The following is a 17,846-nucleotide window of genomic DNA, read 5'->3' as shown; positions in this document are numbered from 1 at the left end:
ATTCATTTTGCCAAGAGAATATCTTAAAGATGCACACAACCCACTCATACACACACACACACACACACACACACACACACACACACACACATGCATACTGAGCTCACAGGCACACCAGCACACATGCGCAATCCCTTGGTGAGAGCCTACGCAGACATTGTCTGCGACCAGATAAAACCAGAGAGTGGGCAATTGTTGGGCGAGAAACTGTAGCGTCTCAAATCCAGCAGCAATTGGCTGGCGTGCTAAGAAAGGGAACCATCAGTCAACCCTGTTGGCTGACTAGCACAGAACAAGTCACATCAGTCAACCCTATTGGTCGAGGGATGAGCTGTGCATCAGCATGGTGCAACAGAGTAGGACCAGATTCAGGCTGCCATAGTTACAGTCAGGGTAACACATTCAGTCAGCTTTTGGACCAGTTCCTGCACTGGGAAAGAAAAACAGGAAGGGGTCCATGGGACAAATGCTGTTTTCCCTACATTTTAACCAGCACTGCTGTCTGTATTGATGTCTTAGTATTGGTAGACCTCTGAGCTGGCAAGACTAATATTGGTAAACCTCTGAGCTGGCAAGACCAATATGAATCTAGCCAATAAGAGGGAGAGGATATCATATTATAGGAGTATCAACACCGTTTTTGCAATTTTTCCATTTTTTGTGATTATCAAAAACCACTTTTTAGATAACATGTAACACATTTTGTTTGTCTGAAACCTGGTGGTATTTGTTTTCCTGTTTTCATTCAGATTTGGTTCTGCACTTATTCATTATCATCATCTTTGAGATAATCATCTATGTTCTTGAATGTTAGTCAACATGATTTTATCATATTAAAAAATGAAAATTTGTAAGCAAGCAAAAAAACATAACAAAACAAAACAACAACAACAACAAAAAAACCCTCTCAAGCAAAACTATTCCTATTAATTAATATTGTTAGATGGGCTGAAGCATGAGACTGGAAATTGAAAGAGGATGTAGATAGAAAACTACAGGCCACAGCACATTGCATTAACTACACTGAGGTGCTAGAGTTTGTTTTACAGAGTTAACATTTAATTTGATGAATTTCAGTTGATGATGCAGTTGCTTTCAACAGGAAGAAGCTGAAATGTGCAGAATTGGTGACTGAGATTATTATTTATTATTATTGGTTACATTTATATAGCGCCTTTCTTGAACTTTACAGACATATATCAGAGATGAAAGAATATGAGAAGCAGGCGTATATTAAGTCAGTAGTGATAGGTGCCAGAGGATTTGTAGCTAAGTCTGCTGAATCTTTGCTTGTTGAATTTGGTTTAGAGGCCATGTGTTAATTGAAGCTGTGAAGGAATTATCTGTAGTAGCTGAAAAGGTTTGCCAGGGGCTGTAAATGAGGAGAGCACAGGCCGGAGTGTGTGTAAAGATGGAGTGGCTGAGGTTTTTGGTGTCTCAGGGACATAGAGGACTGGGCTGGTTAGTAGTTTTTCAGGTCTAGAATTGTAACTCCATATGGAAAAGTATACATGTTCACATTATGTTAAAGTATGTTTGCCGATACTTATGTGAATGTCTGCGTATGACGCCTGCACGTTTGCATATATTCAGATGTACATCTTTGCAGAAGGATACTTACACTTAGAGAGTGCTTGGTGGAGTAGAATGTAAAATCTATATGGAACAAACAGCACTGAATAAGCATTAACAGAGCCAGTGGGGCTAAGTTGCCTTAGTCGCCGGGGAGACCAGTATGGACTTTGGGGCAACACAGTGGGTAAGTATAGGGAGTTTAATTCAATGTGTGCTGCTTGTATAGTGCATAAAGTCCATATGGAACTGGTGGCACTGAGCACACATTAATGGTGTCAGTGGGGCTGGATATGACCTTAAGTCAACAGGGAAGCCAATGTGAGTTTACGTTTAAAGAAGTTTGTTAAGTGACAGGTCTTTGGTTTAAAAATGTGCTCAGAGTGGGGCTGTGGGCACCAGACGTCACTGTTGAGCCTTCCAGAGGTGTCATGGGATTAATTCAGCAAAACACTAATGAAGGGAGGTGCCTGCCTGACGACCCCTATGAAGGTTCTGTGAGGTAGCAGGTTCTTAGACGTGTTAGGTTATTATGAGTGATGTGAGAGGGCTGGGCCCTATGTGAAGCCCTAATGGTTTGGCTCAGGATGTTTGAAATATTATCCTGTGTACAATTACATTTATTGTTGACAGTTGTGGGCAGGGCTCAGGTATGGAAATTGTAATCTGAGATAGGATTGGTTAGTATTGTTTTCAGGAAATCAGTTGTGATTATCAGTCCCATGGAGTGTCAGATTTGGACTGGATGACTCAACTCCAGAGGCAAGGCCAGGTCTCAGGCAGAGAAACACTGAGAACAAGAGTAATGGTGCACAAACATTTATTTTTGGCTGCTTTCTACTAGAACCACAAAAAGTAATTCATTCTCCTCTAAAACCCATTCATGTGCCTCATACATGGCAACAGATTTGTTGTTCAACACCCCACGCCCAGAAATACAGATACTCACACACACACACACACACACACACACACACACACACACACACACACACACCCTCACACACACACACTCACACACACACACACGCTCCCTGCTTCCCTCCAAGTCTATGATTATAATGTCCATCTGGAATCCTGAAAGGTATTTTTGGAGCTGAAGTTAATGGGTATCATTAGGTTGAAGTAGACAAGGTGCCTTTCATGGTCATGTGATCAGAGATTGACAAACAACACTGATAGCTCTCTGAGGCTAATCTGTGGTTATAGCCAAACTCTAACAGCACACCTCATCATATATTATGCTCTACATCTGAATATAAACACACCAAAATATCCTATGCCGTAATGTTTTGTGGGTAAATAAAAAGAAATGAACTCATAACTCATAGCTGGCACATTAAGTCACAGTGAGCTGTTTTTCACTCTGACCCAATCACAGTGAGCACTCTGTCCTTGTCCCTCTCTCAAAAGTGCTTTTTCTTAATGTTCTATTATGGCTCTTATAAAATAAACACTTTTGTCCATAAATGTTTGCACAAATTTTGTAAATATTGGTTTTCCTTACAAATGTATGATTGCTGAACAGAAGAAGTGATAATTAAGACAGAATTTCCATCTTTCAGTCAGATTTGCACCAGATTTTTAGAATTATTTTTAATATATACTTGAATATCACAACCCATTTGAAACCCAGCATCAATAGCAATCATTGTATAAATTCCAGCTACAGTGGGATCGTGCCCTCTTAACCTGAGAGGTTCACATTCCTGTGACCAAGGTAAAGCACTAACTTCAACTTACAAAATCCATTTTACACATTTACTCCAGTTATGCTTTTATATGCATGGCACACAGAATGAGGTGCAGTTAGGCCCTAGGAAGGACATGATGAGGCCCAGACCTGCGTCGGCCCCAGGTTTTTGCCAACACTCTGAAATCATGCAGAGTTGTGACCCAGATGGCTGACACTATGAGCACAGGGCTGAAGGGGATAGATAACCCAAACGCAGCTAGGTCCAGTTTGCTCTGCTTACTGAGAGAAGAACTAGGCTTCAGTGAGGTCAAAGGCCTGTCTAACAGATGTGTCCCCTGTCAACATGCCCAGTCAATGAACAAAAATGTGGGCTGAGCCTCCTGAACAACCATGGGCAATTTGCACAATTCTCATTATTTCTGTGGCCCTTCATTCTTCTGCTCCACACCAGGTTAACAACTACATTCATTCATTCAGCCAAAGCTGCTGTGATCTGTTATGTTGCTCTTTTACCCACAATATGAAATTTTAATTTTTTCCCCACACACCTAGGTTTTAATATTTTAACACAACCACTCTGCACTAGTATGGGCAAGACTGCTGAACTCATATGAATCCAAAGAAGGCCATGCTAAGCCATCCAAGGGATGGAAGGGTATTTGTTGTCAGTAGAAATAACTCTAGAGTCTCTGGCCTGAGAGAGCACTGAGAGCTCTGGTCTGAGAGTGGGAGGGCAAAGATTATGCACAAGCTTTGACAAAGAACAGTATCTCAGCCAATTATCAGCAGATAAAAAATTCAGAGTACCAGTAAAGTGCAGGAGACCCTTGCAGCAGCATGTCAAGTCAGGTCAGAGAATGTTGGTGAAATCTGGCAGTATGGTGAGCCAGACAGGCCCAGTCAGGCAGACAGCACAATGCCACCTACACACCCGACTGGCCTCCAACTTTGTGCTTGGATGCAACTAGGACACGGCATTTTCCAAAAAGGCCACAGCACAGCAATTTTCAACGTCCTCGAAATTAGAAAGGTTGCGTGGTCTGACAGCATCTACGTAAAAAGCCGTTTCCTGCAGTTTCCCTGACCACTGAGCCAAATCGTGCAGTGAGCCAAATCGTGCATTATTCAAATGCCTAAAAGGATTGCAAGTATAAATATCTGTGGGTCATATAAATATATAGTTTCTATCAGGATGCATTCAGTCATGATAGAAGAAAGACAAATTTAGAGTAGTCAAAGTACACCAACATTCAAGATTCAGGTGATGTAATGTGATTATGATTTAGTGTATACATAAATAATACAATACAAGCCCTATAGGTATGGGAAATTTGAACACAAATTTAGCCCAAAAGAGTACCCAACAGAATCAATAGTGCTGCTGGACCAGATTTAGAAAAAAAAACACTCAGGCCCATACAAAAAATTCTCATCCACCCAAAGATGAACAAACTCTTTTTGACTTCTCAGTGTAATTAATAATCATCTCCTGGGTTTTTATGCCTTTCCACTAAAGAATGTCAATCGTCTTTGACGCATTCATGTCCAGTAAATGATAAGAGTAAAACCAGCTGTATGTCCAATCAAGCAGCATCGATATCCCGCTATTTCACTTGCCCCAGCTCTCCTCAGGCCCTGCAGAAAGGCCTCTTGGTATACTGGGTGGTCTCAAGCTGGAATTGCCCTCCAAGGGGCCAGATTCCACCTTATATGGCAGCAAGGCTTAGGGGCAGTGTAATGCACCAACACAGGTCCAGGAGAGGAAAGAAGAGGAAAAAGAGTTAGGTTGAGGTGTTATTTTGTTTGCATAAGATTGGGGTGTTTTGTCCTCAAGCTCAGCCTTCCTTTTGCTTAGTGTTTGTTGGAGAGCTTGCAAAATGGGCAACATGCAAGTAATCAGTAACCTTGACAACAAGAAAAGTGATCTCTAGACAACAAAGAAGACAGACATCTGGGTAGAGCTGGGTGTTGCCATAGGGGATTGGAACAAATTAAAAGTGTGGTGTTTGAAAAGAGACTTACAGTATGTGTGAAACTCAGACTACAGACTTTCACTAAAGATTTGAAGCCTCTAATTAACCACATTACTACTGTGCCTGAATGCGATGCCACAGCTTGCAAACAACATTTGTTCACTCCCCACACAACTGAATACTACCCCCCAACCCCCCTTGGCAGATACACGAGACCATAACAATGGGGGCAAAGCAAACATGTAGCTTTTAAACTTTCCCTTCTGGCTGCCCACGCCAATCTTCCTCACCCATAAAAAATCCCAGCAGCTCTTTTCAAACACAAGCCGGGTCTGCTCAATGGCTTGCAGATGTACAGAAAATGTGGCTAGATGTTATCGGTCCGGTAAAATAGTCAGTGTCTAGACTCTGGATAATGCTACATGCTGTGGGCATTGGCCCGGTTGTGGTAGGGTTGTAAACATGAGATAACGTAATGGTGTGGTTACATACAGGTTGCTGTGGAAAGCTGCTTGGGGTTACTGTTTAGCATGATGATGTTAGACTGTTTAACTTTGAAATCTAATAATAATCCCCGTTAATCGGCACCCTATACCTGATCAGACTAATGTGAAAAGGCATGATGTTACTTAAAAGGAAACTTTAAGGGACATTTTTCTATACCTGTGTCTAGCAGGTCACATCTGTGGAAGTTTATAAGTTCTGTTGTTTACATGGCCCTTTGTTTACAAGGTCTGTTGTTTACAAGATGCATGAATTTCAGTTCACACAAAGGCAAAGGTAAAATGTAAAAGCAGCCCACGTCCAGGACATCAAAAAAGCTATCCACAATGAAGCTCATAGTAAGCTCAAAGAGTTGGCTACGAAACATTCTACTGGCTTCAGATCAGTAGAAACAGAGAAATCCTGGTGCTGGATCAGCTTTTTGAATAGGATTGCAGATGGGTAAAATATTCCTATGGATAATCATGTTGAACCCACCTGTTCCACATGGATCTCATACTCGCCATTCAGCTTCCTCCCTCGGAAATATTTTGCCCTGGCGAATAAAAAGAGGAATAAATCTTTAGGAAAGAAAGTACATTAAGTTAATTTTTACTTTAGCTGTTTATCATATTTTTCAAATGCATTTGTTTATTTGTGTGTATGTACATAAAGACAAAACATTATGTGTATGTGCATAAAGACAAAACATGAGCTCATTCACTCTGAGTTAATTAACAGTTAATTTTAGCATTAACTGTTGCAACATTTTTCCAAATGATTCTCTAAAAATGCACCTTGGTTTAGTGGAATGCCTGAGGTTGGACAATGCCACACATTCTGTTCTAGAGTTACCCTCTTTTACCTCAAAACACAGGGCTTGCTCCATTTAAGGATATCTCTCTGGATATGAGACCAACAGTTGTGCTTGTGCACTCCAGTGGGATTCAAGCAGCATCTTGACCGTAACATCTGCCAACTGCTGACCCAGGGCAGTCCCAGATAAACCAACTGCTCTGGCATTTAGAGATATGTTTGAGTTAGTGAATACCAGCGACCTGGCTCCACCTATGAAATCCCAGGCCAGCTTGTCATGCTCCCCTATGCTGCTGAAACTGAAAAAGTCATCTGAATACTTAGTCTAGGCCATGACTAGTGACACACTTCTAGTCAAGTAATGCATCATTATAGAATTACATACTACACACTTGGAGTATGACCTTTTCAAGTAAAATATTAAGACATCTACGGAGAGAAAGACATTTTCAAAGATCTCAATAAGAAATTTACCAGGAATGAGTGAAAAAGAAAGGAAGAAAGTGAGAAATGGAGACAGAACTATAGATAGAAATAAATAGAATGAGAGACAGACAGGAAAGTTGGGAAAGAGAGTGCAAGAGAGAAACTAAAGTATAGTGAGACTGCATGAAAAAGAGAAAATGGGGAAAGTGACAGGCTGAGGGGAGGAATGAGAGGGAGATGGAGATGGTCTGGTGAAAGCTGATGTGTGTGGCATCATTGTGGCCCACAAAGAGAGGGCGAGCTGAGAACCGGGTCGAGTCTGTCAGGGGCTGCTGGGTCTCCAAGCTACATGATGCCTCTGTTCTGGAATGCCCACAGAGGAAGCAAGAGGGAGACAGAGAGGGAAGACAGACAAGGAAGACAGACAGGGAAGACAGGGAGGGAAGACAGGAAGGGAGACAAGCCCAGGCAGGCCCACCCCCTCTCAGCTCTACAGGCAGACACAGAAAACTAATTCTTCACTTGATGACTGCAGAAGGCAAAGTTTACAAAGTAGTGGCTTAATATGGGCTTTATGTAATACAATCAGGGAATGGAAGATCACTGTCACTGTATGATGGTACTGGCCTGGAGTGAAGATGCCATTTCAACTCTACCTGAAGCACTTTGTAAATGCACAGCTGAAGGCTATTAGCTCCAGTTTACAGGTGTTTTCACTTGCAAACGATTTTAACATCTGGTTGTTTCAAGACATTCCTTGTTTCACAAAACAAAAATATGAGAACTGAGAACTAGCTAGCTATTTTCAGTATTTGGGACCTAACAGTAGAAGAGGGAAGTTGATAAAGCCTTATTGTTATGGAAATGTCAAATTGGTCTCTGTGGCTAAATCTCTCAGAGCTGAGCTCAGAGTTTTGCTGATTCCTTACTTTGTGTCTGTGTGTACAGACACAAATGTAAAGAAGTCTCTATTGTCCAACCGAAGTAATTTGAGGGGCGTTTGTGTGTTTTTTGGGGTTTTTTTTTTTTGTGTATGCACAGAAAAGCTGCTCTGTACCAACTGAACACACAAAAAAAATATGAAAGAATCATGTGAGGCTACTGATGAGGCTACAAGACCAGTAGCAAAGAGGACAACAGATCCATATTTCCATTCACTAATATAATAGAATGCTCCATTTATAACCCGCATGTTCTAGTTCTAACATCAGTAGACCTTTACCCTCCAGTTTGGGGAAAGGGAAAAAGGAAAGTAAATGGTAACGATAGTTTCCCCTGCAGTTGCTTTAACTATTCACTGTTCAAACCAGTTTTTCTGTCACAGAATGTTCATTTTATTTTAACAGTATGGACCACAATATTGAGAACAGTATGAATCACAATAGACGGGGTTCACTGTTATGTTATGTTCATTATGTTATGTTATGCACCATAAACTTGAATTCAGGTAGTCAATGTATCAGCCCCACCTTGGTGTAATATTACTTTCCCCCATGTAATATTAACTGACCTATATGTTTGGAGAGAATTAGTGTGATCTATGATTAGTAAAAGACATCTAAAAGAAATAAGAAGAGTAAAATGGTAAAAGAAAGTACATTTCCTTAAATGTTTTTGGCTACCTCTGGATACATTTACTTTTACTGCATTTAGCAGACATTCTTATCCAGAGTGACTTACAAAAGTGCCTAGTTGTCTACTCAGGAAAGTATCCTTAACAATCCTTAGAAAAGTATACAAGAATACCATTCAACCAATATACTGCCAGAAACATGAGTCAGTGCTGATACCTAGATTGATATACAATATAATTCAATGCTATAAAATAAAAGACTATACAAATGCAATTGCTAGACATTTAGTGTTAGACAAGAGAGTTCAAATCTAAATCTAAAATCTTCCTGAACAGATACTGAATGGATACTCAGTGTTGTCAATATTGTTTATAACCTAATCACAGAAACCCTGGACATACACAATTATTTATTAATTAAAAATAAACAAACAAACAAACAAACAAACAAACAGCACAAATGTAATGCCCTGGGGGGAATTACTACACCCCTAACTTTAACATCGTCACACAAACAGATTGTTCAAGGGTAGCATACGTTTCACATGAAAATGAGAAACTTGGCCTACTCTTAACCTGAATGCCAAACACCAGCAGTCTCTTGATGCCAACGTGTCTGAAAGAAACTGCAAAGAGATGAACCTGTCTCATCAAATACATCAACATACACCATACTCTACAAACAATGTGACTGTGTGAGTCAAATGTTAGTAAGTCATTGTCAGTCTTACTCCACGTGGGAGGCCAGGAATAAATGCTGGCCTCCCATGTTTGATGCTGGAGTGATTTTACCTAGAAATTCACATCCATTGAATAAGACTACTTTTCCTGTGCATTCTTTTGAAAAGAAGAACTTCATATCAAAGCATGCAAAGTTGGCAGTGGGGGATGGGGGTCAGGGTGCAGCACTACAGTTTGGGAATGCTAACAGTGACTCAGACTTAAACACCTGAACAAAAGACAATAGCATCAACAGAAAATCCGAAGTCAAAACAAGCAGACTTTCATTTTGTGGTGCATTTTGACTCCTTGTACTGCAGAGTGTTAGTTTTGAGGTAATGCAGCATGTCTTTCATTCGTCAAGTTAGACTATTACTCCACCTTGTGGTCAAAGTGAATTACTACACCTCCATAACATTTATAACAACCACACATGCATCTAATATAGTCCTAAATATGAATCGGAGTATAAAACCTATAGAAGCACACAAATCATAAAGATACACATTATGTATTATGAAAATTGAACAAAACATGGTGTTTATTGAGACTAACATATTTTCTGCTTAATGGTGGTCTATAGCAGTGTCTCTCAGAAAGCTCTTTCTAAGACTACAGACAGCCAAAGGGCACCATTTTCCTCACTTGGCAGGACTTGAAGTCCAGACAGTAGAATTTCATCTTATTTTGAAAGGCACCATAAGGTAAATATTTGATGAAAATGTTTATCTGATTGTTTCAGAATGAGAGCGCTGATAAATGACCAGGGGAACAACCTGGACCATTGATGAACCATTCCTGAACAATTCTTGGACCATTCTTTGACCATTGCACCTGTCCCAGACCATTCTTTGACCTGTCCCAGACCATTACAACAATGGTCAGAAGAAATGAAGGTAGGAAAAACTGCAGCCCTCTGCTAAAGAGTAAGGCACCAGAGGTGGAATAAAAAAGCAGCAAGCCATGCAGCTTTCCCCAAGCAAGACGCAATCTTATAAAACCTTTAATCAGTCAGTTACAATACAGCCACGCTCATATAAATTCAGGCACATTAAGATCATAACCAAGTGTATAAATGAACACAGACCAAAGAATAATGCCAGCATTTGGACCTTACAGAGCACAGAGTCGTAGACTTGTGTTCCAGTGGTATATTCACCAGAGGTTTTACTCCTTATGTGGTGATTTAAAGTGACTTTCTCCTAAATAAATCCCAACTTTAAACAATGTCTTGGAAACTTGCTATAACAGCCAAGTAGCATGGTACATTAGCCCATCTAGCTAATAACATTATCACTAGATTGTAAATCTCTTCTAAAATTAATGGACTGTTTGTAGCCTAGTACAAAACGTTTTTTTCTGTGCCAAGATTCATTTGTGAGTAGAGCCAAAATTCACTCACTGCCTTTTGTTCTCATGTGGTCATGTGGGCTTTTATTTATGTTATATTATGTTATATTTAACTGCTTAACATTTTGCACAACTTAGTGAAATAAGCATTAAAGAAAATATTTTTAATGGGGTTTTCAGAGCAAAAGCATGTGTCAAATCAAACCATATACGTATAAAGAAAATAAATGAGAGAGTCTTACCATTCTGTGTGGGCATCATCGATGACCAGCAGCACTTTGGGCTTGCGGACAGCCGGCTTGGACGAAGAGGCAGAGGCGTCCCCGTGGGCTGCCACTTTGGCCTGCACAGCGCTGGCTATCTGAGCTGTCTTTACCACACTGGAAAAGGAGCTAAGGAAGCTGCCGGAAGCGGTAGGTGGAGCCTGAGCCTGAGCCTGGGCTTGGGGCTGGGGCTGGGACTGGGACTGGGACTGGGACTGGGGTTGGGCAGGCCCAATAGGCCGCTGCCGCCTCTCCGTGGCGGGGGAGGCCGGGGAGCTGGTGGAGCTTGGTGGAGGAGAGGGCCTCTGCAGGTCCATCATGTAGCCGTTGGGTAGGTTGGCCACGAAGCTGCTGTCCGACAAGCGCCTGCGTAGGTAGTTCATGGTGGCGTGGTGGTGCTGGTAATGGGTAGGAGAGATGCCTTGCCAAGGAGAGGGGGAAAAAGGAGAAGATGAAGAAAAGATTACCCCTAGCAACTGTCAGTAACTCAACAGGTATTAGTGCTATTAGGCTTGATCTACATGAAACGAGAAAATATTTAATTCTGGAAACGTGAGTGGTATTTCTGATAACAATCCTCATATTAGTATGAGGCTTGTACAATAATAAAGCTATTCTGAGGTCTTTTTTTTTTTTTTTACAGATTACATGAAAAACCCATTGAATGTGGATGATGGATCTGTCCCAAGATGTCGTTGATGGTCTAAAATCAATGCAAGTTATATACCCGCTAAATACAACCCAAGGCCATAAATAAACCAGTAACATACTGAAGTCTCTTACTTTTAAAAGTGTTGTTTTCTGGCTTAGGTCTCAATAATATTTTTAACATCGTGGAAATTAAGCTCTGATATATGACGATAATAAACGTTTTCCCAGAGTACCACAGTGGGAATACCATTCTTGGGAAATACCATCCTGAGCCTTACTAACTTTGTCTTGTTCTGTTGGGTAACAAGCATGCCCAGTATTACTGTGGCTTGATCTAAAATTATGTCCTTTACTTCAAACCTGTCCAGTCTAGAGGCAAAAAACAATTCAATATACAGGACCATAAGTTTATATATATATATATATATATATATATATAATTTTCTCATACTTGAAAATGTTTTTATATAGACTAGAATATAGTTTATATAGTTTTTATATAGACTAGAATAGATACAGATCATACTATATATGTATTAATGTATATGTATATCTGATGGTACAGTAGTTTTATTTTTAAATGTATCTGCTAATTATATACTATGCATTTATTTAATAAGTAATAAACACTAAGTTGTTTATAACCTAGGGCATATGTGATTCTTTTAACATACTTATAGGTGTGATACAGTTCCAAGACTGGTTTAATTAATCTGTTTTTTAAAAAAAACAAAAAACACAAGCAAACAAACAAAAAAAAACGTTTATGTAACATTTAATTAACCAGGAAAATCTTTAGACTTAGCTTTCAAGACAGATCTGTCTAGACATAAAAATCTCTATGCCAGTCTTGTTAGAATTCAGTAAGTGACAGGAATGACATCAGTTCATTATAATTACAAACAAAATATTTTATATCATGGAGAAACACGTAACCTTCTGTTTTACTGTAAATTTTGTACTGCTCCAACACAAAACACAAAGAAGTAGTTTTTATCTTTATTTTTCTATTTACTTAAGCCCCTTGGAAGTTACACTGCACTAAAATACAGCACTGCACTGAAATACAAAGACACTGCAGCGTTCAGATATACTGTCTGAAAGGGTCTTATCACACTTAGCAAATGGAGGAAAGCAATTCATGGCAAACAGGAAGCAGGAACAGAAACATGAAATGAATTAGAATGCTCTTAAGTAAAGAAATATCTAAAAGAAAGGGGTTAGCGACAGCCACCCAAAACAGAGAAAAGGGATTGGTTAATGGAAATCTCTGTAGTCAAATACAACTAAGTACATTCATCTGACTACATCTACGTACATCTCAACGTACTTACTTATAACTTATAATAGTAACATACTTACGAAAATTATATTACCCAAATAATAACGAAAATTATATTACCCAAAATATTGTAATCAAACTTGCATAGATGGAGAAACAGGTAGTGAGTGAAGTTAAATGTGTTGCCACAGGGGTTAACATATGTGGGCATTCAAATCAATTACTTCCTAATTACCTAAACTGCTGAAGTGTAGATACAGCACTGAGGTTTAATAGCTTTCAAAGAACCAAAGATCCTCACTGAAAGACACATTAGTGTGATACTTTTCTATTTTTAAGCTCATATAACATTGGGTGCCTTTGCCCCCTTAAAATGCACCACCAAGCAGAGTGAGTATCAGCTAAAGAGCTTAGCTGGATATCTTTAAGTTCTAGCTATATACTTCAAATGGAGTGAACTTCAATTTCTGTGAAGAAAGTGAATGACTACACCAACACACTAAAAGTGTAACAACTTATTAAAATGGTTGAAACGGAAAATTTGAAGGCAACATTTGTTTTAAGCATTGTAATAAACTAAATGCTGGTCAGTGGGATAGGGAAAAAATGATACTCACAAATCTCAAAAACTGCAGAGAGAACACTTATTGTATATCTAAACTATGCTATTTATAAAACGTAGTTTTGTATTGAATTGTAGAGACTGGAGAAAAGGTACTCTATTGGCTGTCAAAGAGAGATGAAGTAACATTTTGAGCACTGCGTCCATACTATCCATACAATACATACTATATATATATATATATATATATATATATATATATATATATATATATATATATATATATATATATATATATATATATATATTGCATTTGCCTGTCTGTTGAAAAGACATAGTTGCCCACATGTCTTAAAATATACAGCCACTCCATGCCTGACCTACTAGTGTACAAAGGAAGGAATATTTCCAGCACACAGATTACAGAGAGCTTTCTCCTTACTCTTTGCCACTGATGCTGAAAGGCCATCCATGTAGGAGCAAAAAAATATTTGTTGCTTGCTTGCATAGTGTCCCTTTTTGCAGGCAATCTTTTAAACTGTTTTTTTTTCATGTGAAAAAAGCAAAGGTTGTCTTTATCTCACACTGTCTGTTCCAAAATGTTCATCGTGGCAGCATACGGAAAGTGCCTGTTCCAAGAAGGGTTGAAGCTTTTCTGAAGACAAAAGAAAAGCCTCCTCATCACTAGTATGTCTGTATATATACTGTTATTTCTATATTTTGTCTACTACTTGAAGCAGGTAGTCTGTCATTAGCCAGAGATGGGTAGAGAAGCCAAAAATTATGTTCAACCTCAAGTACTGTTAAGTTAAAATAATGACTCAAAGAAAAGTAAAAGAGGTCATCTAAATAATGACTTGGAAAAAGAATAAGAAAGTCTTCTGATGAAAAAACAACTTAAGCAGTGAGTTACTTGACAGGATGTGATTTAATTTTCCAAATAATAATGGATATGTCTACTCAACTGTAGAATCACAGCCTGATATGGGCTATACACAAGTCACACTATTCTGTGGTGCAAACAATCACAAAGCAAGTTCACTATCTATTACCTATGTTAGTACCATTATCTGTTCACAGTATGTTATGTTTCTGGGTTTGATTAGTTAAATGGAGGCATGTAAAATGTGATCTTACTATAAATCCACCCTGACTCTCAAATACGAAAAATAGAGCATTGTATTTGGAAGGAGTAGAGAGTTCTACTTCCCAAATGATTAACAAATGGGTCAGTGTTCAGTTTTGATTAGTTAAAATGAAAACAAGAAACTTTCTTTATCATCTGCTATGACGTGTAGTCTATTAGTCATGGTGGAAATAGTGAAAGCAGTGGAGCCCAGGTGCCTCTGTCAACCCCTTCCTCCAACTCTCCCTGGAGCATGCCCAGGCAATGCCAGGCCAGCCGGGTCCTGGGTCTACCCTGAGGCCTCCTCCCAGCTGGCCAGGTGTAGTGTACCTCCAGCAGGAGGCGGCCAGGGGCATCCTCATCAGATGCCCAAAGCATCTTAACTGGCTCTTCTAAAGGTGGAAGAGCAACAGCTCTATTCATATATATATACACACACACACACACACACACACACACACACACACACACACACACACACACACACACACACACACACACACAATACATATACATATACATATTATGTCAGGCCATATATATATTAGGTTAGGCTTGAGGCCACAACAAGCAATTCTAACAAATAAGTTAGAATTGTAGGCTATTGGAAGAGTTCATTGTAAGAGTTAATTATAAGAGCTTATCTAAACTGTTCATCTAAACAGTTATTAAAACGCAAACAACAAACCTAAAGTTTGAACTATCATAGGCTATTAAACATCCATTCAAACACTGCATTAAGTATTTTTCTGCATTATCTAAAACATCTAAAAGTGCTCTGAATTTATGAATGGTCCAGTGTGTACCAGGATGTGTACCAATATCAATGAATGAGGTGGAAATTACGGGAGGATGAGGGGGTCCTATTGTCACATTCGCCCTCCCTGGAGTCGTGATTCCCACAGTGATGCCATCTGCTTTGTTTACTTCCTGGTTTTGTTTCCTCATGCTTCCTTCTTTTGGTTTCTTTTGCTTTCACCCCTTGTTAGTCTCTCCACCTGTTATTGTAATTACCTGTCTCGTGTTAGTCCTCATTTTCTCTTGTATATATGCCCTGTGTTTTCTATCAATATTTGCAAAGTTTCGTCAACCACTTAGCCGTTGTTTATCATAATATATGTCCTCCTTGTGAATCAGATGTGTTTTGGATTTGTTTGCTCGATTTTCAAGCAGTTTGGATTGTTAGAAATGCCAGACATATTTACAATACAGGATACTAGCTTATCAAAACAGACATCTTATAGTTCCTGATAACTATTATTATTATTATTATTATTATAGAATTAATATATCTCTTACAAGTAATACAGTAGACAAATCCCACAGCGATGCATGAGGAATGAGTGATGAGAATTGATCCTTTTGTGCCAGTTATTTTGTTTCTCTGGAAACTCTGTGTACATTACTATATTTTTGAATCTCTCTCTTTCGCTCTCTCTCTATGTGTGTGTATGTGTATGTATATATATATATATATATATATATATATATATATATATATATAGAGAGAGAGAGAGAGAGAGAGAGAGAGAGAGACAGAGAGAGAGAGAGAGAGAGAGAGATATTCAAAATTGTACACAGTTTCCATATATATATATAATTTTTTTTTTCTAATCTTTGCTTCTGTAAACACAAAAAGAAAAGAAGGAATATGTATCACACCAGAGAATTATCGAACACATGGAAGCCTGGGAAGCTATTTGGTACAACCTCTTATAGCATTATAGCTGCAATAAATTAATTTGTACTTTAAGGGGAAGGAAGATGGATAAGGTCTGAAAGAGAGACTGAACAAATACCAAAACAAGACATAAATGGTGGTTACATAATTAGTCATTTCGGCAGAAGCGAGGCATGGCGCGTAAGATTTGTAGCTTTCATCCACATCTCAGAATAAGCAGCAACAGGGAAGGGATGGAGGCTCTGCAGCACACTGTGCTAATGAGCATTACACTATCACCATTCCACCGAGGCTTTGCACAAAGGGTAGGGAGAAAGGAAGAGAGGCAAAAAAGAGAAGCCCAGTATGCCTAGGGCAGGAGGATGGTTATGGCACTTTGAAACAGGCTAGAAGTAGAAAGGACTAGCTAGCTGTGGGGAGCTGAAAAAGGAAGATAAAGGCATTTAAGATATGGAGCTAATTGTTGCGGTGCTGCCCTGTGTGGCAGGTGATGAAAGTGAATGATGTTGTGTGATCTAAGTGATGGAGCAGTCGCGTAAGCAGGGGGATTGGGGGAGATGTAAACTGGAGCGCTGGCACTACAGTGCACATTCAGAGGAAGAAACCCTTGTTGGGGATTAAAAAACTGCACCATAAACACAGGACCGATGGGACTTCGCTGACTCATGGAGGCTGGCATGTCTTGCCAGCATCACTCACCTTCAGCTTTTCTTTTACAATAGTGTGACAGAGCATTGGAGCGCCAATGGTCCATAACAAACAGTTGCACTAATGTTTGTATACGTGTTGCTAACTGATTAATTCCCAGCAGCACAGGAACCACACACATAACGATAAGCATTTTTTGGGGGGTGGTGCGCCATTGCTTGGGGTAGCATCAGACACCAGAGTGCTACTGACAATTAAGAAGGAGAAAGTAGAAGCAGGATGTGTCATTTGTGTAAGGGGTTATTAAATTAACCATCATGTCGTACTGGGTCCCTGGGTGAGGGCTGTGGGTCTTCATGTGGCCTTACTTGCCAGCTTCCATTCTCTCATTTACTGACAGCAAAGAGATGGCTTAGCGACGCTAAGCTGTGGAAACACCAACAAACACAGCAGTGGTGTTAAGGGGAGGAGAGGCACCACTGGACAGAGGAGGGGAAGAAGCAGAGCTGATGTGAACGTGGTAATAGGCGCCAAGGTAGGCGCCAAGGTTGACTTATTTGTCATGAAAATAAGCCAAACGCTACAAACAAATGTTAGCAGTTGGTCTTCAAAACACTGTGGATCGACTATACTGTATTTAGTCTATTTACTGTATTTATGGGTCATCAAGGATCACACCCATCTTCCTCACCTGGAGGTTGTGCTTCACATAATGCAACCACGTCCAGCCTCAAACCCTACCATGCGGTAAACTTGTGCTTTAAACACCAGACCAAAGACTCAGCTTACTGGCATGTCTGCCAGAACACACACCTTCTGAGTGGTGAGCTCTGTCACACTATCCTCTCCTTCAGGGATGACAGTCTCATTCACAAAGACATACCACAATGTGTTGTGTAATTGCTAATAATGCATGACTCTATAGAAAATCTGAAATGAAATAATTACCCAATGCCTTTTGACTCATTTCAAGTTTTCATCTAAACTCTGAAAATAAAATCATAATTTTGTTTTTTCCTCCAGA

General features: G+C 39.6%; 1 protein-coding gene across 1 annotated transcript in view; it reads right to left on the bottom strand.

Moving 5' to 3' along the window:
- syn3 (synapsin III) overlaps positions 1–17,846 on the bottom strand; it is a 90,481-nt gene that overhangs the window by 68,411 nt on the left and 4,224 nt on the right. The window contains exons 2-3 of the mRNA XM_035535878.1: positions 10,852–11,293; positions 6,223–6,280 (exon numbers count right to left, since the gene is read on the bottom strand). Coding sequence (XP_035391771.1) covers positions 6,223–6,280; positions 10,852–11,255 — 462 coding nt within the window. The 5' untranslated portion in view covers positions 11,256–11,293. The remainder of the gene's footprint in view (positions 1–6,222; positions 6,281–10,851; positions 11,294–17,846) is intronic.

This window comes from Electrophorus electricus, chromosome 2 (assembly GCF_013358815.1).
Source record: "Electrophorus electricus isolate fEleEle1 chromosome 2, fEleEle1.pri, whole genome shotgun sequence".
NCBI classification, from domain to species: domain Eukaryota; kingdom Metazoa; phylum Chordata; class Actinopteri; order Gymnotiformes; family Gymnotidae; genus Electrophorus; species Electrophorus electricus.
This window is presented reverse-complemented; position numbering and strand designations above follow the sequence as displayed.